The sequence below is a fragment of the Hyperolius riggenbachi genome, chromosome 7 (genome assembly GCF_040937935.1).
Source record: "Hyperolius riggenbachi isolate aHypRig1 chromosome 7, aHypRig1.pri, whole genome shotgun sequence".
In the NCBI taxonomy this organism is placed as follows: domain Eukaryota; kingdom Metazoa; phylum Chordata; class Amphibia; order Anura; family Hyperoliidae; genus Hyperolius; species Hyperolius riggenbachi.
The window spans coordinates 305,837,242-305,863,540 of NC_090652.1; the positions used below are offsets into that span (position 1 = coordinate 305,837,242).

A 26,299-nucleotide genomic window follows, 5' to 3' on the forward strand; every position below is an offset into this window, starting at 1 on the left:
AACTTTTTAGCACTCTGTAATAAAAGAAAATACTAAAAAAGTAGGTGAATGAGTACTGTCAAAATTAGTATTTTATTGCTTGCTGATGGCTTAAAAGGCATTTTATTGATAAAGTGTGAAAATATGTAGGAGAAAAAGTGAATTGCGTATGGCCCCATGTCATCGAAGTTCAATCTCAATAGTAATAGGTATAAAATGTGACAACTCTATACAGAAACAGAATAGATGAAATTGGGCCCTAGTCAAGATAGCATCTTTTGCCCACCACGGATGGTCACCTGGCTTTTCCAGTAAGATTTGGTGGGGCCAGCATCCACCAGGCCCCAATACTCTCTCCAGGCGCTAGGCAGCTGCCTAGGTTTTTTTGTGGATGATTTGGCTTTGCCTCTATGACATTTTCATGGTACCATCCCACCTGCAATCTTCACTCCTCCCAAAACCCTCCTATCCTCCATTTTGTTCACCTCCTCCTGTATGTGTTTCAGGTTATATGTGTATGATGACAGTGTGTGCAGGGGCCCTCCTTCAACCACTTTATTAGCTCTGTATTTGTACTAAGCTGGTAATGACCACCTCTGACACTGCAGCTGTCCCCTCCCCCGCTTACACCTCACTAACACTGCGGCTGTCCCCTCCCACGCTTATGCCTTACTGACACTGCAGCTGCCCCCTCTCCTGCTTACACCTCTCTGACACTACAGTTACCCCCTCCCCTGCTTACACCTCTCTGACACTGCAGCTGCCCTTCCCCTGCTTACACCTCTCTGACACTGCAGCTGCCCTTCCCCTGCTTACACCTCTCTGACACTGCAGCTGTCTCCTCCCCTGCTCACACTTCTCTGACACTGCAGCTGTCCCCTCCCCTGCTTACACTTCTCTGACACTGCAGCTGTCCCCTCCCCTGCTTACACCTCTCTGACACTGCAGCTGTCCCCTCCCTGCTTACACCTCTCTGACACTGCAGCTGCCCTTCCCCTGCTTACACCTCTCTGACACTGCAGCTGTCCCCTCCCCCTGCTTACACTTCTCTGACACTGCAGCTGTCCCCTCCCCTGCTTACACCTCTCTGACACTGCAGCTGCCCTTCCTCTGCTTTCACCTCTCTGACACTGCAGCTGTCCCCTCCCCTGCTCACACTTCTCTGACACTGCAGCTTTCCCCTCCCCTGCTTACACTTCTCTGACACTGCAGCTGTCCCCTCCCCTGCTTTCACTTCTCTGACACTGCAGCTGTCCCTTCCCTGCTTACACCTCTCTAAAACCAAAGCTGTCCTTGACAGGTTTTGGTGCTCCATAGAAATTATGTATAGAGCACTTGAGGTGAACCAATGTAAAACTCCCACTGGTGGCCAGAGCTCCTAAGCTACACTTCTGTCTATTTGCATGTGTGGCGTTTGTCTATGTTTTTTCATGTGTGTGTTTTTCTGTCCGTGTGTATATCTTTGTGTGTGTTTGTCTGTTTGTCTGCCTCTGTGTGGTGTGTATCTGTCGGCCTCTGTGTGGTGTGTGTGTCTGTCGGCCTCTGTGTGGTGTGTGTGTCTGTCTGCCTCTGTGTGGTATGTGTGTCTGTCTGCCTCTGTTTGGTGTGTGTGTCTGTCTGCCTGTGAGTGTGTGCATGTGTGTGTTTTTCTGTCCGTGTGTATATCTGTGTTTGTGTGTGCGTGTGTGCGTGTGTGTGTTTGTCTGTCTGCCTCTGTGTGGTGTGTGTCTGTCTGCCTCTGTGTGATGTGTGTGTCCGTCGGCCTGTGAGTGTGTGCCTCTCTCTTTGTATGCCTGTGTCTGTGCCTCTCTGGCTGCTTGTGCGTGTTTTAAGTTTTTGTTCAACTTGATGGATATGTACATTTCCACTGCAATAACTGTGTAACCTGGTTGCCTCATGTCCCATGTCACCTCATCAGAACACAGTGTGGGTGTACAGCTAGAGCTGGAGTCTAATGCAATGGGATTGAAACGTTTCTGCAGCCATTAAGTGAATCATCACCGAGACTACATTACACCTGAGTCTTTACATGCGCTCAGCAGCCGTCTCCCTGCAGGACAGCCCATCTCCAGAGAGAACTGTATGACAAAAGCCCCTCCAGGCACAGATCCCATCTGCACAATTTACCTAAAACAACCCTTCACTAAGGCAAGAAAAAGTTCCTTCCAAGTTCTCCAACTTTTTATTTCTCTTCGGCATGGTGCTGCCGATCTCCCGCCTCCTCCAGCTGCGGTTACCATTTATAGCCAGCAATCTCACAGCTACTGGGTACTTTATTTAGCATGTTATGTCTACACACACAAAAAAATAAAAACAATTGACTCAGACTTTCATGTGCAATTATCGTAATATCAAATCTCATTATGCAGAGATTAGCTTTTTTCAAAATGTATTATTTGCTGGATAAGTTTTAGTTCCCCAACACCAGAAGCTGACATGGCATCCCAGACCATCACTGACTGTGGGTACTTGACACTGGACTTCAGGCATTTTGGCATTTCCCTCTCCCCAGTCTTCCTCCAGACTCTGGCACCTTGATTTCCGAATGACATGCAAAAGTTGCTTTCATCCGAAAAAAGTACTTTGGACCACTGAGCAACAGTCCAGTGCTGCTTCTCTGTAGCCCAGGTCAGGCGCTTCTGCCGCTGTTTCTGATTCAAAAGTGGCTTGACCTGGGGAATGCGGCACCTGTAGCCCATTTCCTGCGCACGCCTGTACACGGTGGCTCTGGATGTTTCTACTCCAGACTCAGTCCACTGCTTCCGCAGGTCCCCCAAGGTCTGGAATCGGTCCTTCTCCACAATCTTCCTCCGGGTCGGGTCACCTTTTCTCGTTGTGCAGCGTTTTCTGCCACACTTTTTCCTTCCCACAGACTTCCCACTGAGGTGCCTTGATACAGCACTCTGGGAACAGCCTATTCGTTCAGAAATTTGTTTCTGTGTCTTACCCTCTTGCTTGAGGGTGTCAATGATGGCCTTCTGGACAGCAGTCAGGTCGGCAGTCTTACCCATGATTGCGGTTTTGAGTAATGAACCAGGCTGGGAGTTTTTAAAAACCCCAGGAATCTTTTGCAGGTGTTTAGAGTTAATTAGTTGATTCAGATGATAATAATAATAATCTGAACATTTATATAGCGCTTTTCTCCTGTCGGACTCAAAGCGCTCAAGAGCTGCAGCCACTGGGACGCACTCAGGAGGCCACCCTGCAGTGTTAGGGAGTCTTGCCTTGAACTCCTTACTGAATAGGTACTTGACCTATCCAGGATTGGAACCCTGCTGAATGCATACCCCCCCCCCCCCCCCCCCGGAGCCCGTGCCGACGCAGCCTCTCCATAGTCTCCAGAGGTCGCTATGGTGGCGATCGGAACTGCGCTTGACGTGATGACGTCAGACGTCAAGCCCGATTGTCACCATAGCAACGCCTGAGGCTATGGTGGAAGTCTCAGCCATCGCGGGATCGCGGCCAGGAAAATCAGGGATGGTCGTAGTCAGCCAACTTCGCTACGCTGGAATTACGCGTAGTTCTACGCAATTATGCTTCGCAAACTACGGTTTTGAAATCAGAAGCTTCGCTACAATTGCATTTTGTAGACTACGCGTTAAAATACGGAAGCTTCGTGTAGTGCGAAGCGTAGTGTATGCGGACGCTTATGCACTTATGCGGAAAAAGCTTCTGCAATAATCCGCTAACTATGCGCATAGGTGAACTAATATATGCGTACATTCCACCTTCCAATGCGGAATTGTATACGTATAGAAGGCAATAATATTTCTGCGCACGCGCAATGATCCCTATAGTCAATTGCGTTGACTTCGCAATACATACGTCAACTACGCGTAGCGGTCGAAGCTTCGAATAGCGGTACTACGACTATGCGGAAATACAAGACAAGACAAATAACATTTATATTGCGCTTTTCTCCTTGCGGACTCAAAGCGCCAGAGCAGAGCAGCAGCCACTAGGGCGCGCTCTATTGGCAGTAGCAGTGTAGGGGAGACTTGCCAAAGGTCTCCTACTGAATTAGTGCTGGCTTACTGAACAGGCAGAGCCGAGATTCGAACCCTGGTCTCCTGTGTCAGAGGCAGAGCCCTTAACCATTACACCATCAGCCAATACCCAATACCCAATATTTTTAAACTTCGTCTATGAACTACAATGCGTAGTTGCGGACTATGACGCGTAGATTTCTACTGGTGTAGTTTACAAACAACCCTAAGGTAAATAACTCCGGCGGCGATCGAAGGGGTGGGGGGGGGGGCAGTGCCGGGGGACTTGGAGGGAAAGTGTAGCTAGCCCAGTGCTAGCTGCACTAAATTAAACACATTTTAAAAAAAAAAACACCCGCGGCTGCAATAAATGTAACGCCAGGATGGTTAAAATATTCTAATGCTTGCAGCTGTAAAACCAGCACATCATGCAGATAATGAGAATATAATTATTCCTCCACTCTGTGTCAGGGATAAACCAGAGACAGGTGAAGTGATGTCAGGACTTTTCTCTTCACACCTCGCCTATATCCAGAAACAGAGGTGAATCCGTTGTTTATGTCACGCCTCTGAGTGCTGAAGGCATCTGGCTGATCTGTAACATGTATACAGTGTTTTATTCTGTAGATTAGAGGTGTGATGACAACAGCCTGTCACTTTCTCACACCTCTCTAGCTGATGATTCTCTGGAGACCCTCAGCCCTTCCACACCTCCTGCTGTTCCTGCTGGGCACATTCTTATAGGGGACATGCAGTATGTGAGCCCAGATGGGTCTGTGAGATGTGTGGGTAGCACAAGGGTCCAACCTCATCAGAAAGTTGCAGAAGTCAAAGTTTATACACCGGAAAAGTGAGGCCGCTGATAAGCTGTAAAGTACAGGGAAAAAAATCTGCATTATACAAAGCTTCCCTTCAAAGTGGAACTAAATTCCCTCCGTGCTCTAAACCTAGGTTCTCAACGTGTGGTACGCATATCCCAAGGGGGTACTTCTGATGGTTCCAGGGGGTCCTCGGGCTTGATACACTTAACCAACAACAACAAGTTTAAAGTTTTAGAAAATGATAAATCTTATTTAAAGGACATCTGTTGCGAAAATCTTAAAATTTAAAATACATGTAAACATATACAAATGAGAAGTACGTTTCTTCCAGAGTAAAATGAGCCATAAATTACTTTTCTCCTATGTTGCTGTCACTTACAGTGAGTAGTAGAAATCTGACATTACCGACAGATTTTGGACTAGCCCATCTTCTCATTGGGGGTTCTTAGGGTTTCCTTTATTTTTAAAAGCACTTAGTGAATGGCAGTTGCACCGTCCAACTGCCAAAAAAGTGTGCAGGGAGGCTGGCCAACATCACTCTATAAATCTTTTTCAGGGAATGTAACTATAAAGAACTAACCGACCCGCGGCGTAGCATACGCCGCATAAGAGGGTAGAGAGCAGGAAGGGGGTATTAGGCACAGCGGCAGGGAGGGGGGTCAGACCCCTCCTCAACTGGGTTCCCCATGTGTGCTCTACCTCCAGCTTAAGTTCAGCAGGAACCTCCCCGTCCTGCTTAAACACAGTAGCAGCCGCCAGCCGCCACTATTAGTCAGAGGCAGCGGGCGGGGATGACTCACCTCTTCCGTGTTCCATCATGCGTTCCACTGTCGTCACTTCCTGCAATGCCGCACACTGTATTGGTGTAATTTGCCTTTTTAAAACAGAAGGAAATCAGCAATAATTCAGCTATAAGTGAAGATTGGTGGTTACCCACAATGCACTGCTACTAAATATGCAAATTACCCCTTTTCCCCCTTGGTAAGCCAAGCAAGCATCCAGAGCTGCTGGTGTATAGCACGCATGTAGCTTTACATTTTACACAGTCATACCAAACCCACACGTAGACAGCCTGTTTCATACTTTTGGTCCCCATCAGTACATGGCAGGAATTGATACGGCTGTATGAGATAGGGCTTGGACCAGTACAACAGAGTACCCAAGCAGCTCAGGGTGACCCAAACCACTCAGAATGTATAGAGGGATAAAAGGGACCAAAAAGACCTCCTACTAAGAAAAGCAAAGCTTGGTGTAATTTGCCTTCCTAAAACAGAAGGAAATCTGCAATAATTCAGCTATAAGTGAACATTTGTGGTTACCCACAATGCACTGCTACTATATATGCAAATCATTTCTTTTCACCCTTAGTAACCCTTAGTTGGTATATAGCAAGCCTATAGCTTTAAATTTTACACAGCCATATCAAACCCACTTGTGACAGCCTGTTTCAGACTTTTGGTCCTCATCTGTACATGGCAAGGATTGATATGGCTGTAGGGGGATAGGGCTTGGACCAGTACAACAGAGTAACCAAGCAGCTCAGGGTGACCCAAACCACTCGGCATGTATAGGTGGATAATAGTGTTGTCCGGATCATGAACGATTCGGATCTTTGATCCGAATCTCTTTTGTGAGTCGAATCATCCGGATCATCAAAATGAACAGATTTGGATCAAAAGGGGTGGAGCCAGGAGCAGCACGCCCCCCTCTCTCAGCGGGCACCGGGGTCCTGGAAGCAGAGTGGAGATGGATCGCTCAGTTGGAGGGGAGCCAGCCAGCCTTGCAGGGACAGGTAGTTGGGAGAGGGGACATGGGTTCCACTGCCAGATATGTGTGGAGCACACTACTGGCTGCAATGTGCTGCTGATTATAGGCTGGCTGTTGTAGTTGTGAACAAATGGGAAACTTTTGGCTGAGAAGCACAGCTCAGTAACACTGCAGACAGCTTGGAACACAGGCACTGTGATTGCTGTGCAATATGATCCTCCTGCACTGCTCTAAACAGCTGCACTTATCTTCTCCCTAAATTTATGATGTGTTCAAGGTGAGAAAAGGGGAATGTTTTCTGTCACTGTGAGACGTTTGCATTCAGAGTATACAGATGAACATATAGGTGAAATATATGTAAAGCATATGATTGCAATTGGGAATTGTGTGCAAAAAAACATTTCTGCTCTCTGCTCACCCCTCTTCGTTCACCTCCTCCCTTCTGTTCACTCCCTGCCCGTCTCTGTCCACCATCCCCCCTTCTCTATCTGTCCTCCCCTCTCACCTTCTCTGTCCGTCCACTGCAGGGAAAGTCCTGTCCTGCTAGTCGTTTCACCCCTCCCTCCCCCCCCCCCCCCCAAAATGCTTCCCTAGTAAAATGATCCGAGATTCGGATCAAAGATCTTTTCAATGATCCGATTCAAATCACCCTAATCATTGAAAAGATCCGAACTTCGCATCTCTAGTGGATAAAAGGAACAAAAAAGACCTTCTACTAAAAATATCAAAGCTTGGTGTAATTTGCCTTCTTAAAAGAGAAAAAAATCTGCAATAATTCAGCTATAAGTGAACATTTGTGATTACACACAATACACTGCTACTAAAAATTCACCCTTAGTAAGCCAAGCAAGCCTATAGTTTTAAGTTTTACACAGTCATATCAAACCCACATGTGACAGCCTATTTTAGCCATTTAGCCCTCATCAGTACATGGCAGGGATTGATAAGGCTGTATGAGATAGGGCTTGGACCAGTACAACAGAGTACCCAAGCAGCTCAGGGTGACCCAAACCACTCAGAATGTATAGAGGGATAAAAGGGACCAAAAAGACCTCCTACTAAGAAAAGCAAAGCTTGGTGTAATTTGCCTTCCTAAAACAGAAGGAAATCTGCAATAATTCAGCTATAAGTGAACATTTGTGGTTACCCACAATGCACTGCTACTATATATGCAAATCATTTCTTTTCACCCTTAGTAACCCTTAGTTGGTATATAGCAAGCCTATAGCTTTAAATTTTACACAGCCATATCAAACCCACTTGTGACAGCCTGTTTTAGACTTTTGGTCCTCATCTGTACATGGCAAGGATTGATATGGCTGTAGGGGGATAGGGCTTGGACCAGTACAACAGAGTAACCAAGCAGCTCAGGGTGACCCAAACCACTCGGCATGTATAGGTGGATAATAGTGTTGTCCGGATCATGAACGATTCGGATCTTTGATCCGAATCTCTTTTGTGAGTCGAATCATCCGGATCATCAAAATGAACAGATTTGGATCAAAAGGGGTGGAGCCAGGAGCAGCACGCCCCCCTCTCTCAGCGGGCACCGGGGTCCTGGAAGCAGAGTGGAGATGGATCGCTCAGTTGGAGGGGAGCCAGCCAGCCTTGCAGGGACAGGTAGTTGGGAGAGGGGACATGGGTTCCACTGCCAGATATGTGTGGAGCACACTACTGGCTGCAATGTGCTGCTGATTATAGGCTGGCTGTTGTAGTTGTGAACAAATGGGAAACTTTTGGCTGAGAAGCACAGCTCAGTAACACTGCAGACAGCTTGGAACACAGGCACTGTGATTGCTGTGCAATATGATCCTCCTGCACTGCTCTAAACAGCTGCACTTATCTTCTCCCTAAATTTATGATGTGTTCAAGGTGAGAAAAGGGGAATGTTTTCTGTCACTGTGAGACGTTTGCATTCAGAGTATACAGATGAACATATAGGTGAAATATATGTAAAGCATATGATTGCAATTGGGAATTGTGTGCAAAAAAACATTTCTGCTCTCTGCTCACCCCTCTTCGTTCACCTCCTCCCTTCTGTTCACTCCCTGCCCGTCTCTGTCCACCATCCCCCCTTCTCTATCTGTCCTCCCCTCTCACCTTCTCTGTCCGTCCACTGCAGGGAAAGTCCTGTCCTGCTAGTCGTTTCACTCCCTCCTTCCCCCCCCCAAAATGCTTCCCTAGTAAAATGATCCGAGATTCGGATCAAAGATCTTTTCAATGATCCGATTCGAATCACCCTAATCATTGAAAAGATCCGAACTTCGCATCTCTAGTGGATAAAAGGAACCAAAAAGACCTTCTACTAAAAATATCAAAGCTTGGTGTAATTTGCCTTCTTAAAAGAGAAAAAAATCTGCAATAATTCAGCTATAAGTGAACATTTGTGATTACACACAATACACTGCTACTAAAAATTCACCCTTAGTAAGCCAAGCAAGCCTATAGTTTTAAGTTTTACACAGTCATATCAAACCCACATGTGACAGCCTATTTTAGCCATTTAGCCCTCATCAGTACATGGCAGGGATTGATAAGGCTGTATGAGATAGGGCTTGGACCAGTACAACAGAGTAACCAAGCAGCTCAGGGTGACCCAAACCACTCAGAATGTATAGAGGGATAAAAGGGACCAAAAAGCCCTCCTACTAAAAAAAAGCAAATCTTGGTGTAATTTGCCTTCTTAAAACCGAAGCAAATCTGCAATAATTAGGCTATAAGTGAACATTTGTGGTTACCCACAATGCACTGCTACTGAATATGCAAATTATCCCTCTTTGCCCTTGGTTTGATATGACACTACTTCTTCTTCTTGCTTGGACCAGCCCCTTCTTCTTGCTTGGACCGGCCCTGGGGGCAGGGCGCTACTTCTTCTTCTTGTTTGAAGGTTGAGGCACTTACTCTATTATATATATATAGATAGATATATAGATAAAGGCCATGCAGAGAATCCCCTATGGAGAAATGGACTAGCCTAAAATCTGTCAGTAATGCCAGATTTCTACTACTTACTGGAAGTGATAGCAACATAGGAGAAAAAGAAATCTATGGCTCATTTTACTCTGGGAGAAATGTACTTCTTATTTGTATGTGTTTTAAATTTTAAGATTTTTGCAACAGTTCCTCTTTAAACACCACCAAATTAGTGTTTTAGCTAATTAAAAGCAAAAAAAAAAAAATGCTTGTACATTGTTTAGAACCAATTATCATGTATTACGATTAAATTTATATTTGTCAAGGGTTACTTGTGATAACGTTTACTATGCTAGGGGGTACTTGGTGACGCAGGGTTTTAAAAGGGCTACACACCAATAAAATGTTGAGAAACACAATATAAACAACAGCACGCTAACCTTTACAGAAACACAGACCGCAGAACGTCTGCAATAAATCTGCAGCGCGTCTACTTCCTGCTTTCATGGCAGAAGGCAAAGGGTTAACATCCTGTGTTTACAAATTAGCTAAGGCTGCAGAGGCGGCTAAGATTCCCGTGCGGACACAGCTGAAAGATCAAATTGCAATTGTGATTACTTGCAGCAGAGGGGGGAGTTAGACAGGTTCTTTACTGTAAACGCAAACAGGGTGGATGAATCTGTCTTTTCCATGTGTCCTGTGCATGAGTTCAGGTTCACTTTAAAAGGAACCATAAGTGGCATGTGACATGATGTGATAGACGTGTGTATGAATAGTGACAAGAATACAAATGGGCAGCACGGTGGCTGAGTGACTAGCTTTCTCACTTTGCAGCGCTGGGTCCCCGGTTCAAATCCAAGCCAGAGCACAGAGTTTGTATGTTCTCCCTGTGTCTGTGTGGGCTTCCTCTGGGCACTTCAGTTTCCTCCCACATCTCAAAAACATACAGATAAATTAACTGGCTTCCCCCTTAATTAGCCCTAGACTATGATACATACACTAGACCAGTGGTCCTCAAACTAAGGCCCGCGGGCCGAATGGGGCCCCCTGAGGCTCTTTTTCCGGCCCCCCAACACACAAAATGTATTACTTATAGGTGCAGTCAGCTACATTTTTAAATATTGGTGGTCCACAAATAGAATAGCAGTGCTGGCACCGTTCATCCACATGGAAGCCAGAAAGCAGTAATTTGCTGGTTTCCAATCATATTCCACATCAGGTGACACTGCTGTCCAATTGGAATTCAGGTTGTCACCTGGGTATGCTTCACTTCTGGCCCGCAAAGACACCATTTTATGTATACTCTGGCCCCCAGCAGTCTGAAGTATGTTGACCCGCCCCTCGACCCAAAACGTTTGGGGACCCCTGCACTAGACGATACATACATAGATATAGGACTATGGTAGAGGAATTAAATTTAGAGCTCCTTTGAGGACAGTTAGTGACAAGACAATATACTCTGCAAAGTGATGTGGAAGATGTCGGCACTATTAAAATACTAAATAATAATAATAATCATAAAACAAATATGATGTGATCCTTTTTTTTTCTTTTTCTGCCTGAAAGATGCAGATGACAATTTCTCTGCAGTCAGAAACCCAAATGGACTAATACTTAATCCTCACTGCTAAGAAATACAGCCATAAAACACTTTCCTAGCAGAGAACAGCTTGTAAGAGCAGGGGATAGATCAAAAAGATCAATAGGTCATATATATTAGCTCTCTGAGACATAGGACAGACAGTGTCTTTGAGTAGAGGCAAAACAATAAATCTGCTTTTCAAAGTTTTTAAGCATAATTCTGAGGGATATCTAAAAAAAATAAAAAAATAAAAAAAAGTTATTTTTAGGAGTAGGATGATAGATACAAGTGTTTATCTTATCACTTTATTTCCACTTCAGGTGCAATTTAAGTGCTTTCCCTCTGCAGCAGTGTACCCGAGGCGATATGTGAAATAAACATGTGTATGTACAGTATATTGTACATTGTACTGTATATTAATAACCAGGCTGTTTTCCTTGTTTTATTTTGCTGTCTGAAAGAGTTAATTTCCAGGCATGGAAGTGACAGCTTCTGTCTTGTGGGTAGCTTGTTGGGAATATAGTAAACATCAATGGTAAACAAATTACAGCCTTAAAAGTTTTCCTGGCAGAATACGACTTCTGAGGGCAGGGAGAGATGCAATGCAAAAACTATTGACCTTTTTCTAACTCAGGGACACTAAATAGGCTGCCACTGAGTAGAGCCTGTAAAACATTCAACCTACTTTCTAAATGTTTAAATATAAAAGAAAACCATGGAATACTTAAAAAAAAGTCCTTTTAAAGGGATACTGTAGGGGGGTCGGGGGAAAATGAGTTGAACTTACCCGGGGCTTCTAATGGTCCCCCGCAGACATCCTGTGTTGGCGCAGCCACTCACCGATGCTCCGGCCCCGCCTCCAGTTCACTTCTGGAATTTCAGACTTTAAAGTCAGAAAACCACTGCACCTGCACGCCCGTGTCTTCGCTCCCGCTGATGTCACCAGGAGTGTACTGCGCAGACACAGACCATACTGGGCCTGCGCTGTGCGCTCTTGATGACATCAGCGGGATCGAGGACACGGCAACGCAGGCGCAGTGGTTTTCAGACTTTAAAGTCTGAAATTCCAGAAGTGAACCGGGGGCGGGGCCGGAGCATCGGTGAGTGGCTGCGCCAACACAGGATGTCTGCGGGGGACCGTTAGAAGCCCCGGGTAAGTTCAACTCATTTTCCCCTGACCCCTCTACAGTATTCCTTTAAGGAGTAGTAGGATAAAAATAATTGTTTATAATGACCTGGTGGGAGTGGGCGGGGATAAGGATTTGTCACCTGACTGGAGGCCACTGATTGGTCATTCTCTCCAGGGTCTGTGATGGAACACCTGCACAGTTAGTGAATTAACATTCTGTAAGAGCAGAGCACATGCCGCAGGGACGCTAATTTACTATTCCGCCGTGGGAAGGGGTGAAGTTGATATAACAGATGTAATTTTTCAATCATAGGCTTGCATAATTGGCACAATCCTATATTTCCGAGCACAGATCAGCCATGCTGAGATGACATCAGCCTGGTGACAGCGACACACGACTCGTACAATGCTAAGAAAAAGCTGTTGTTTTTTTTTTTCTTTTGTAGCGATGTGAATAACAGCCCTTCAGAAACGCCGTCAGTTTGATGACATAATGATCGCGGCTGCAAAAATTGCAACCGAATCAGACACGTTTTATCATGTGATTCCTTCTGTGTGGGAGGGAGAGAAATGTGTTTAGAGTTAATTTCTCTCCCCTCTCAATCTACGTTTTTTTCCCCTAAATAGCTCATTAAATGCTTTATGTTTAAGTGTCAAATAAAAAGTTCAGAGCATAATACCTCTCTAATATTTCATAAAGCTAACAGTCATCAACAGGTGTGTGCAGTGTCAGCTCCAGCTTCAAATTTTTTTTTGGGGGGGGGGGGGGGGCACAAAGGGTGCACGATAAAGACTGGCTGGTGGGGCCCGTTTGGGTGATCAAAACTGATGTTTGTATGGAAAGCTTTAGATAGTTACTCAGGTGCTAAAAACACCATGAGCAGAGCAGATTGTCCAAATGATGGTGCTATTATTGAAGAAAAGTTACAGATGTACTTGGCTAGTTTGCTGACATGTTTTAATCCTTACCTGCTAGCAAGCTGCTCCTGTGTGGAAAGATCACAGACACATCATTCCAGTCTCACAACTCTACAAGCAAGGGGAGGGGGAAGAGGCAAGAGTGAGAGAAATACTGTGTGTGTGATTCCATATCTTAGTAGCTAAGCATTGGTAAGCTTGTATTTAACAGACAGGAAATTTTTGAATCAGGATTGCTATCCTGTTTGACAATGTTAAAACATACAATCGGAAGGCGGTCTAGGGACCTTGCAAGGATTATGAGGTATTTATGGCAAATACATAAAACCCTTGGTTTGCTTAAAGAGAACCCGAGGTAGGTTCTAAGAATCTTTTTAGCACGCCATGCTGGCTACACACAGCGTGTCACAGCCAGCTGTTTACATCTGTACTTGTCACACGCTGTGTGTCGCCAGCACGTATGATTTATGGGAGCATAGCAGAGCGCAGAGGGGAGGCTGGCAGGAAGTAGTATAGCAACAGAGGCTGGGCGCTATATGCAGACCCAGCCTCTGTGTGCTAATAGGATTCTTAGAACCCACCTCGGGTTCTCTTTAATGCCTTCATAGGCTTAGGCTCACATGGAGAGGTTTTTACAGACCCTATCCTGTTCTCTGTATGCTGCTGGAGCCTGGCTGGAAACTGTTCACTGTCTGTTACTGAGGGTAAGCACTCAGGGGAGCACAGTGACTCCTGGGGGGGGCGATGCCCCAGCATTTCCCAGTGTGGCGCCGCCCATGGCTATGTGACTGGTTCTGTATAGAGAGAGTTCGTTTTTTTTTTCTCCGTAGGGTCTTTGTGATTAGCTGAACTTATTAACTTTTTGAATTTTCTGCCCCTAAACCCCTATAGAGTGGGTACTTCCCACAGCACAGACTAACTAGTCCTTAGACTGTCATGTTCTTACACAGGTCTGTCTATGCTCCGCTAGACAATTGTCAAAACTTCTGTGATGATTTGCTCAGCTGCCTGTGGAGGCAGGCAGCCCTTTGACCATTGTGTAGGTTTGCATGCTGCAGGACTCTGGAAAGAAGAGTTTCTGTCAGTTTTGTAGCTTGTGCTTGCAGAGGAATTTGCATACGTTGTCATGCAAATTGCCTGGCCACATTCATTGGAGGCGTGTACTATAAGTACTATGTCTTTCCCACAATGCTTCGCTGGTCATAAGGATTTCGTCCTATGTAACACTCCTGGTGGGGTGTCAGCCTTGCTCTCTGTTTGAACATCAGCTTAGAGTAATTCCTGAATCTGCGCTAGGCAGATTTCCCTAGTGCAGTTAGGATTGTATTATCTGTATTGCCTGTTCTGTCTTGTCTTGCCTGTTGCCATTGTCCTGTCCCAATGGTGGTCGACAGGAAATGGTTCTGATCTCTGTTCTTGGAGTATAGCTGGTGCAGCGGTTGCTACCAGCTATCTCTTCTGTTCTGTCTCCTGGGATCGCGCTAGCTACTTTTCGCTAGCGCTGGGGATCCTTCTGTTCTGTCTCCTGGGATTGCGCTAGCTACTTTTCGCTAGCGCTGGGGATCCTTCTGTTCTGTCTTCTGGGATCGCGCTGGCCACTTTTCGCTAGCGCTGGGGATCCTTCTGTTCTGCTACTCTGTACCTGGATCACGCTAGCCACTTTTCGCTAGAGCTGTGGATCCTATCTCTCGTTTGTCCCTGTTTTCGTGTGTCTGTCTTGTCCGCTACGCTTGCTGGAGGCTCGGTGAGGTAACCGTTAAGCAAGCGCTCGCGTCCTCTGTTTCATGTTTGTCTGTTAATGGTTAGTTAGGCGTGCTTGTCTCTATTGTGCTTATCACGTGGAGATCGCGCATAACCGCGTGCACTGTTGCGAATGAGTGCGGTGTTCGCGGTTAGCTAGCGTTTGTTATTTTCCGTATCTCCTCATTGTATTATTTGCTGTGCCTTTGCTACCCTCGTATTCTATTCTGATCTGCCTTGTGTCACGCCTGGCGATCGCACCTCTTGCAATCGCGTTCGTATTTCATATCTGCTGTTGTGTGTGCGCGGTCGCGGGGTGGCGACTGGATTGGCGCACACACATACAACCTGTCCCTTTGCTCAATCTCATTTGCAATCGCCTCTCTTGCGATTGCGTTCTGCGCTTCGTACAATTCCTGTCTGGCATTTGTGGAGGTACAGAGGATTGGTTCCTCTGCACTCCTCAGCGCCATCTGCCGACAGGAATTTCCCTCTACAGGTGCGTAGCACCTTTTGCTGGGTGCCTGCAAATATACGCTTGTGGAGGATTTCCGCCGTGTCAGCGCACGCGTTGTGCGCTGATCACGGAGAAAGTTCCACAATCGTTACAACTTCCCCTCAGATTAACCCAAAAAATGTTTCATAGGAAAAAATATTGAAAGGGTTCATAGACTGTGTTTCACTTTTCTCAGAAGGAAGGCTCACCAGTCACATTGCCCATGACATCAGTTCCCCAGAATGTTCTTTGGTTACTAATCATAGTAGATAAAACGTGTGGCTTGGGGATGGGGATGGGCTTGGGGATGGGATCAGTGAGCATACAATAGAAGACTCTTTTGCTAAAGGGAGAGACTACATAGCCTTGTAGGAGAGGTGATGATAGAGTTAAGTGACCATCAAAGTTGAAGACCATCCTCAATGAGAATTATGTGATGTTTTGTGGGTTGGAAAGGACCATTTGTGTCTTAGATAGCGGGGGATGAAGGGTGGGAGAGTATTTCAAATAAAAAATATAGGGTTCCACAGAGGTAGTTGGTGCTTTATAAATCAATAAAAGTGATAATTATAAAAAATAAGTTTAACCACTTCTGTTGAGGGACAATACTTTTTGTTTTGCATAAATCTAGCCAGTTCAGATCCCATCCCATTTCAAGCAAAGTGAACAACTTACCTCTGACCGGGTGAGATCCTGGTCTCGGACCGAACTCACTACATACTGTGCCATGCCAATGAAGCAGGCGCTTTGGGTGCCCGCTTCGGCAGACATCTAATTTGCCAATGCTGAGCATCGGTAAATTGTTGCCCAGATGGTGATGAGGGAGTTGTACCTGTCGGCTACATAAGTCGCGATCAGATATTAGATAGGTTTGTAGTAGACTACAATTAGCAGACACCTGAGTGGGAGGTTAGGTTTAGGCATTAGATGGAGGGATTCGTTTAGGCATTGGGTGGGAGAGTAAAGGTGGAGGGTAGTTAGGCTTTAGGTGGAGGAAGAGGGGGATAGTTTTAGGCACTAGGAGGAGGGATTAACTTTAGGTATTTTGTGTGTGGAAGTGTTCGTTTTAGGAATTAGGTTGGGAGAGGGGTTCTTTTAGGCATTAGGTGGGGGTTTAGTTGCACTAGTAGGGGGGGGGGGTAGTTTTAGGCATTAGGTGGAGGGGGGGTTGTCTTAGGCATTAGGTGGGTTAGTTTTAGGCACTAGGATAGGGACTTAGTTTTAGGTATTAGGGTTAGGGGTTTAGGCATTAGGTGGAGGGGGGGGGGGGTGTCTTAGACATTAGGTAGGTTAGTTTTAGGCAGAACTGGCGTCTGGTTTGTCCATAATAGAATATTGGTCATTGCAATTACCAATATTTTTACTATATCTGCAACTCCCATGCACCCAACTCATGCAGTGGTGGTGCTAAATGTACTCCTGTGCCACACTACAGTAAGGCTGCTTTCACAGTGGGACGTTACAGGCGCAGGTTAGTGCAGCCTGTAATGCAGCCCAACTCACAGTAATGAAAAATCAATAGGCTGTTCACAGTGCCCACGTTGCGTTACATTGTAACGCTGCACGTTCTATGAAAGTGCAGCATGTTGTGTGTTCTACACGGTTTTAGCCATGTAAGACTGCTTGCACATGGGCAGTAATTAGCCACATAGCTAATTAATATTCACTGCACTGCTGACGTGCAGTGTTTTCTTCCTGGAGCGGCCACTTTATGCGCTGATTGGCTGGCGGGACCACGGAGTGTTCCGATCACGTGGTCTCCGCAGTCTATACTGCTCACCAAGAGCTGCATAACGCAGCTCACTCTGGCGTCCACCTTCAACACCACCAGGCATTGCGTTAGGGGCACGTTATGCGACCTTAACGTCCCCTAAAACGCAACGTCTTGGTGTGAAAGATGCCTAAATGAGGATAATATTGACATCTCTGTAAGACTTTTCGCAGTCTCTCTTACCTACAGCTCTGTTGCCAGCAAGCTTGGATATTTTTCGTTTCTTAGTATTTCTGACTCAGAATTATATCCACATAGACCCAGCAGGACCAGAATGAGAAGCTGATTGACTAGAGAAAATTCTCAGAAGGTCATTGATGCAGAGATGTGTATTTTTAGGAAGGAATTAGCGTTTGCCATCAGAGCAGAGTCGATGTATGAGATGCATTTGTGGAGCAGCTGAAGGTTTGGTGAACATTAGTTCTGGGCCCATCAGCAGCAAGAATGAATAAACTAAGTCAGCTCAATAGATGAAAATAGACATTGATTGCGGCATTGATCTTCTTGTATGCTTTACAGCTCCCTACCAGGTGACATTTTCATTTGACGCGGGAAATGGACCTGTGGAGGTTTCACTGCAATCAGCCACGGCACTGAATGACGGGCAGTGGCATCAAGTGAGAGCCGAGAGGAACATAAAGGAAACCAGCCTTTTGGTGGACAACCAGCCGAGGAAACTGGTGCAGACCCCGTACGATGGACGAGTCCGACCTCAGCTGAATGCTCAGCTCTATGTGGGTGAGTCAGGTTTGATACAGGGCAATTAAAAAAATAAATATATATATATATATATATATACTTAAAGAGGAACTTTCCTTAAAGATAGTAGTAACAAGTAAAAAATAGAATTTAGATCAAGAAATGATCAATACTCATTGTGTAATTTGTCGCTTGGTTTGCCTGCAGGTAACAATCTTTACCGCTGGCAGACTTTAAAAAAAAAATGAACAGCACAAACTGCCCTTATCTAATACACAACCACAATGTGAAAGGATATATATACCCCTGACAAAAATGTAATACAGTAGGTGTCTCCCAAAAGATAATAAGACAATGTACAAGAGGAATTATTACGGACAAAAACATTTCTCAGCTTTTATTTACATTTGAGCAAAAAGTGTCCAGTCCACAATTATTCATACCCTTTTCTATAATCAATAGCATATTACAGCAATCAAACGCTTCCTATAATTGCAGACTAGCTTTTTGCATGACTCTACAGGTATTTTTGCCCATTCATCTTTAGCAATGAGCTCCAACTATTTCAGGTTGGAGGGTCTTCATGCCATCACCCTGATCCTTTAGCTCCCTCCACAGATTCTCAATTGGATTCAAGTCATTACTCTGATCGGGCCACTCCAAAACGTTAATGTTGTTGTCTGCTAACCATTTCTTCACCAATTTTGCTGTGTGTTTTGGGTCATTGTCATGCTGAAATATCCACTGGTGCCCAAGGCCAAGTTTCTCTGCAGACTGTCTGATGTTGTCGTTGAGAATACTCATGTATTGCTCTTTTTTATGGTGCTGTTTACTGTGATTAGGTTCCCTGGTCCATCGGCTTAAAAACACCCCCAAAGCATTAGGTTCCCACCACCATGTTTGACAGTGAGGGTGGCGTTCTTTGGGTTGAAGGCTTCTACTTTTTTATGCCAAATGAAGGAAACATAATTGTGACCAAAACAATTCAATTTTTATTTCATCTGACCATAACACAGAAGACCAGAAGTCTTTTTCTTTGTCCAGATGAGCATTTGCAAAGGCCAAGTGAGTTTTTGTGTGCCTTATCTGGAGAAGTGGCACAGCAGTTGCTGTCCTCAGATGTGATACGGGATGTGTTTTGGCTGCCATGTAGCACCCTGTGGCAGACATGACATGCGTGGTGTTACCAAAATCCATCAAACGGCTGCATGTAATTGCAGCCATGTGGCGCTTGTATCCCGGAGTGTGAAATTCAACCTCCCATGGAAAAGAGCCTTCAGTCAACTAGTTTATAGGCTAGCTGCAAGCTGTGATTAACCAACCCCAGAACTTGTCTCCCGTGTGGGCCATATTAGCTTAGTAGTGAAAACGTTTGATCATGACTGATAATAACCACAAAAAAGGGTGACATATGTGAATTTTGCTGTAGTGTGGTCATCTTAGAATTGTCAATTTTTAGAACTGACCTCAACTTTCTTTCTTCTTAGGTGGAACAGCTTCCAAGCAGAGGGGCTTTGTGGGGTGTATCCGTTACCTCCAGCTGAACGGGCAGACGGTGGACCTAGAGGAGAAAGCCAAGGTGACCCTGGGGATCAGGCCAGGCTGCCCTGGTCACTGCAGCAGTTATGGCAGCCTATGTCACAACAACGGGAAGTGTGTGGAGAAGCGTAGTGGCTACATCTGTGACTGCACAACCTCAGCCTTCGAGGGACCGTACTGCAAGACAGGTGAGGGGGGAGCAATGTCCCTGCTGGAATATGATTATAGACACAGGCCTGATGCACTGCTTGGGTGGCCTGGACACATACATGTAAAGAAGGTCCTACGGTTATTTGGGTTCCGGGGATAGTCGCTAGTAGAGTATTTCCCACAATGCAGTGAGGTTCACAGACAGGAAACTGTCAAGGCTATGGCCCTGACATCACACTGTGGGGTTTCACCACAATATCAGCCACACAGATGTCCCGGGTGGTCTAATCGAGAAAAGGTAAAGATTTCTTGAGTGTAAGGAGGTATCAGCTACTGATTGGTGATAATGTTCAGTCCTTGGCTTAAAGAGACACTGAAGCGAAAAAAAAATTGATGATATTATGATTTGTATGTGTAGCACAGCTAAGAAATAAAACATTAAAGAGAATCTGTATTGTTAAAATCGCTCAAAAGTAAACATACCAGTGCGTTAGGGGACATCTCCTATTACCCTCTGTCACAATTTCGACGCTCCTCGCCGCATTAAAAGTGGTTAAAAACAGTTTTAAAAAGTTTGTTTGTAAACAAACAAAATGGCCACCAAAACAGGAAGTAGGTTGATGTACAGTATGTCCACACATAGAAAAATACATCCATACACAAGCAGGCTGTATACAGCATTCCTTTTGAATCTCAAGAGATCATTTGTGTGTTTCTTTCCCCCATGCACTGAAGTTTCAGGCTGCTCTTTTCTTCCTGCAAACAGCTTTGCCCTTGTTTGTAATTCCTCAGTATGTGAAAGCCCAGCCAGCTCAGAGGACGATTTATCCAGCTTGTAAAAGATAAGAGAGAAGAGAGAAGCTGCTCTAATCTAAATAACACACAGGCAGTGTGCATACAGGGGCCTGGAAGGGGGAGTTCATAGCAGAACCACAACACTGAAGAACTTGGCAGCCTTCCAGACACAGGCTGACAAGTCTGACAGGGGAAAGATACATTGATTTATTACAGAGACAGTGATAGTATAAAGTGCTGCAGTTAGCCAGAACACATTAGAATAGCTTTTGGAACTTGTAGGATGATAAAAAACAGGATGCAATTTTTGTTACAGAGTCTCTTTAAGATCAGATACATCAGTGTAATTGTTTCCAGTACAGGAAGAGTTGAGAAACTCCAGTTGTTATCTCTATGCCAACAAGCCATTAAGCTCTCCAACTAAGTTAGTCGTGGAGAGGGCTGTTATCTGACTTTTTATTATCTCAACTGTTCCTGGACTATTTACTTTTCCTCTGCTAGAGGAGAGGTCATTACTTCACAGACTGCTCTGAAAGAATCATTTTGAATGCTGAGTGTTGTGTAATCTGCACATATTATAGAATGATGCAATGTTAGAAAAAACACTATATACCTGAAAATAAAAGTATGAGAATATTTTCTTTGCTGCTAATCTTCTAGTAATTATTCATAGTACACAACCAATTCACTATATCATATATATTTTTTCGCTTCAGTGTCTCTTCAAGTTCCTCTTTAGTTCAGTCTCCTATTTTTTTAAATGCATTTGAAATTACTTAAACTAGCCGAGTCCTAAAGCTTCATTCGAGGTGAAATTAAGAGTGCATCTTTTTCTGTCTAGATAGCTTTCCAGACTCTTCCTCTATCCCATCATCATAAGTCAAGGAAGAGCTGGGAGTGGACAGCAGCTAGTCTCTTCCTGGTAGTAAGGATCACCTGACCTCACCCACCTCATCTCTGTACCCAAAGATTAACTTTATGGTCAAGCCTGCAACTAAAGCCTCAGTCTCATAGTGATATGAGTATGCAGAGCTGCAGTGCTGGCTACAAAGTGTCAATCTCTAAGCAGCACAAGGAGGAACTGAAGACTGATGACTTTTCCAAAGGGAAATTGTCTGGAATTGCTGCATCAAATATGAAAACGGTATGGGAAATAGCAGAGTCACCTATTCTGGGGCTGTAAATAGACCCACAACAGTTCTGAGATATGTTCAGTCTAGAGGCAGATGCATTTCAGTAGAACTTTGCATCCTGTTTGTCACGTGTTTAAAGGATACCCGAAGTGACGTTCTCTATCTGAAAGAGTTAAATATCAGGTATGTAAGTGGCTGACTCAGTCCTGACTCAGACAGGAAGTGATTACAGTGTGACCCTCACTGATAAGAAATTCCAACTATAAAAATGGCTTCTGAGAGCAAGAAAGAGATAAAAAGGGGAATTTCTTATCAGTGAGGGTCACACTGTAGTCACTTCCTGTCTGAGTCAGGACTGAGTCAGCCACTTACATACCTGATATTAAACTCTTTCAAGCAGAGAAAGTAAAAAAGTGTGCTAGGCACTGTACATACCCATGTCTATCTCGTCATGTCAGATGTCACTTCGGGTATCCTTTAAGAATCTTCTCTATTTTTCTGCTGTTTCCTCTAGAGGTCTCTGCAATGTTTGAAGTTGGGACCTCGGTCACGTATGTCTTCCAAGAGCCGTATCCCGTGTCCAGGAATGCCAGCGCCTCGTCGTCGGCGATCTATGCGGACACTGTGATATCCAGGGAAAATATCGCGTTCAGCTTCCTAACTGCTCAGGCGCCGAGTCTTCTACTCTACATCAACTCCTTTTACCAGGATTATCTGGCCGTGCTTCTGTGCAGGAACGGTGAGTCGAGCTTGTCTGCCGTACTAAAGATCTTATACACCTCCGTGCTCTCAATTTATATCTCCAAAGAAGAAACTGTACCCTATTATAACAACGAGGCCACTTGCACACTGCATCACTCCTCCTTACTCTTACGCACCGCATTCCCATCACAAGGGCCATGCAAGTCTATGGGGACTTCCACACTTCATGCAATGTGTGTCGGAAGTATCCAAGTTGGAGCAAATGCTAATGCAAAGGCTGCAGCCCGTTACCGCAGGATCCGCACCTACCAAACGGATTATGCAGCAATACAAGTCAATGGGTGATGCAGCAAGTGTGCATGGCGGGAGTGTAATGTAAAATGGCATGCATGTGCGGACCGCCGGGAATCCCCGTGACGTACTTCCGGCCTAGCAGGGAGTACGTCACTAGCCAGACTTCCTGCCTAGCAGGGAGTACATCACTACTCCAGGGTCATATGAAGGCTGGGTTCTGTGGTGCTTGCAACACTAATCTTTAGTGTGCAACTGGCCTGAAGGTGAACAAATCAAGTTAATGAGTACCCAGCAAGCTCATGGAGAACCAGAACTCATTGGAGTGTGTGAGGGGCTACAATGGATCAAAAAGTCCTCTTACTAAAATGCCATGGAAAAAAAAGTTTGCTGTCTTAAAACAGAAAGTATTTGCAATAATTCGGGTTGGAGCGAGCTCAGAGATGTCTCCCAGTGCATCACTGCTGAATATATGCAACTCATCAATTGTAGCCCCCTTACACACTCCTAGGAGTTCTGGTTCACCATGAGCTTGCTGGGTAACCTTTAACTCAAGTGATTCAAGTCCTACCCCATAGAGCCACATGAATCCATACCATGCACTGATGAGGATCAACCAATCTGAAACAGTCTGTATGCATGTTGGATAATTGTGGCTCTGTACAAATTAACAAGCGTTTACGTGCGAAAAAATGTATGCACGTTATAGTGCGTGCAAAACGCTAGCACAACCATGATAAGAGTTATCACGGCTCTGTGAATCAAGCCTCTTATATTTTAAGAAAGCAAACTTTTGTTTTCCAAATGAAGTTAAAGCGGTATTGTCACCATAAAAAATCACATTTCAACAGCAACTGGTCTGAGTGTATTAAGTGATAAAGATGCGAATCCTGCATTCAAAACTTTCAAAACTGTTTCTGCTGTTATGGTTTGGAGTTATCACATACTTTAGGAGCACTGGCCCTAGTGCCAAACAGTGCCAAAGGGTTGAATGATGGGAGTTCTTTTTATCTACAATATATTCCTCCTCTTCCATTTATTTCCCTGCCTAGCTGCTTATCAGAAACTCCCTCTGATTACTTGTGTTTACGAGCAAGGCTGAGGTGACTCAGTGATTGGAGGATAAGACAGTGTAGTTCTTGTAGTTCCTAGTATACACCTCAGTGGGAGTGTCTGAAGACTCTGGGAGGAGGGCAGCTAATGAATACACAATGAGCAAGAGAAGGGAGGGGGGAAACAAGAGTCAGGGAGGATATGATGTCAGCATTAGCTTGGCAAGTTGGCCACTGCCTAGAATAGGATTTTCTGCTTTTCCTTTATAAAATTCACAGGAATCATTATGTGGATAGCACAATACATCTGTTATGTAAGTAGAAGTAGTATTTATCTACTTATATATGTGTTTTTTATTTCTAGGTTAGCATGGGTGTCGCTTGTTCTTTAAGGAAACTTAAAGGAAACCAGAGCTGTTCTCAAGAAAATGTTTTATACATACCTGGGTCTTCCTTTAGCCCCATATGCATGGATTGCTCCCACGCACCAATCCTCAGTCTTCCCGCAGCTCTGATACCGGGTCTTCGCACCTCTGTCATTCGGGACAGTCTACGCAGGAGAAGTGCGCCCTCTATGTATCTCTCCAGCGGCTGCGACTGGAGGCTGAGGATGGTGGTGTGGGAGCGATCCATGTATATGGGGTTGGCGGAAGCCCCTGGTATGTATAAAAAGTTTTCCTTAGAACAGCTCTGGTACACTTTAAACTTTTATGTTATTTTTGAGGCTCACAAGATAAGTGAACTATCCTGTTTTAAAATCATGGTCCCTAAGAAGGGTGAGCATAGCCTCTTCTGGCTTGTGGTATTGTGGTACTGTGGCTGAGTCGCTCTTCCTCACACCTGCGATGCCTGGCCGCGTGCGCTCCCCCGTCCGCTCCCATGGCTTTAAGCAATCTGCGCCTGTGACTTCTGCGCAGGCACAAAACGATCCCTGCTATAGGAGTGCGTGGGCCGACGAAGCGTTACTTCGGCCGCAGTACTGGGCCATCCTGAGCAACCTGGGGAGACAGTAAGGGACTAAGTGGCCTCAAGGCGCCGTAGAAGGTCCCAGGTAAGTATAAAACCTAGGACATTGTTTATCTCAGGTTACCATTAAAGAGAATCTGTACTCTAAAATTCTTACAATAAAAAGCATACCATTGTATTCCTTATGTTCTCCTGGGCCCCTCTTTGCTGTTTCTGCCACTCCCTGTTGCAATACCGGCTTGTAATTTCCGGTTTTAGGCAGTGTTTACAAACAAAAAACATGGCTGCTAACCAGCATGTGATAGGCTGAGAGAAGCCAAGTCTGTGACTCATACAGAGCCTGCAGGGGGCGTGGAGAGGGTGTGTATAACTTCTACCTATCACAGCAGAGCAGCACATTCCTGCCTGAGCCGACAAAGCGGACAAAAGAAAGACAATTAGATTATATAACTGAAAGGTTGGGAAGGGCACCCCCTGTCGAAACATTTTAAATATAACCATGAAAGCAGAATAAATAATGTGGTATATTTTGGTTTGGAAGTAGTTCGAAGAGACCCCCGAGGGGGTAATTATATAGCAAAAATGTCAAGGAAAGAAAGTCAATGGATTTTCAATTTAAATACCATGGCACCGAAGGGCCTTAATGAAGAGTGGGAAATGTTTGGATTTTTGGATTTTTGGAATGAGATGAATGGGAGCCACCTGATTAGGGGGCCATCTGAGTCTCTATGTAGGGAGAGTTGGGATTTTTAGGAGGTTGCTGGGTGTTGATGCAAACTAGTAACTCATGGTGTGTGAAAAATATAGAGATTTAAACAATCTGAGGCTGCGGATATTTGATGTATGGAATGTCTATAAAAATGTCTATAAAAAGCAGGAAGTGGTGGCCAGTGGGTATTCCCTCAACCTGATGAAGATAGTCGTTAAACTATCGAAGCATGTCGATGTAAGAAGGGCCCCTCTGCCAACCTATCAAGTTGTTCCTATTGACTGCATTGACTGCAACAAAATCCGCAACAAACGTCGCGGATACGGCTGGCCTATACAAGCTATACGAATAACGGCCGCATTGGAACGCAGATTGGTACGCAAGAGCCCGGAAGGGAAGTGACGTCACTCCCAGCTAGCCACCCACCCGGAAGCCGCGTAGCCAGAAAACAAACGAAGCCGCAAAAGAACTACATGCGGACGCTACACCGGAGGAAGCGGCGAGACGGAGTTAGGAGCTAACCCTGCTTGCGAGGCTACCGGCCGGAGCCCGCATGGGACACTAACAAAACTACAGGACGCGTAAGTGATTGCAGCGCTTTTCTATTGTGAGGAGATAAACTTTCCCATATATAGGAAAAAAGTGAATTATATATACTGAAAAGACTTGTACATGAGAAGGATTTGGTATAACATTTCGCCTGGATACCTTATTGTACGGATCACCTATATGGGGAACGGTACATACATATTTTTTTGGCCATAGAGTCTTTCTGTGGTAGAAAGCATAGCAAAAGGGGTAAATTCACAGAATCAACGATCATTTTTGGTCCCGATGATAAAGGCAGTTGGATGCTACCAGCTGCAATTGTGGCAAAAAAATTAATAGCTTGCAACTGGAGGAGTCCAAGTGTCCCGACTCTAAGGGAGTGGATCATGGAGATGGGACAGTTCCTGGAATTAGAGGGGTGGGAGGAAGACGAGGGCACCGACAGCAAAATCCAGGATAGGTGGAGAGTAGCATGGCTGGAGATTATTGAATAGGACAAGCGGGGTGGGGTGGAAAGGGTACACAGGGCTGTACGACTGGAGAATGGATGATGGATATATGGGAGTATGTATGGAATTCTATGGGGGTGCGGTTGAGTGCGAATGAAAGTAT

General features: G+C 45.1%; 1 protein-coding gene across 1 annotated transcript in view; it reads left to right on the forward strand.

Annotated features, from left to right (window-relative positions):
* Window positions 1–26,299, forward strand: part of LOC137526181 (contactin-associated protein-like 5) — a 508,827-nt gene that overhangs the window by 424,694 nt on the left and 57,834 nt on the right. The window contains exons 15-18 of the mRNA XM_068247401.1: window positions 13,154–13,212; window positions 17,622–17,840; window positions 19,289–19,528; window positions 21,933–22,157. Coding sequence (XP_068103502.1) covers window positions 13,154–13,212; window positions 17,622–17,840; window positions 19,289–19,528; window positions 21,933–22,157 — 743 coding nt within the window. The remainder of the gene's footprint in view (window positions 1–13,153; window positions 13,213–17,621; window positions 17,841–19,288; window positions 19,529–21,932; window positions 22,158–26,299) is intronic.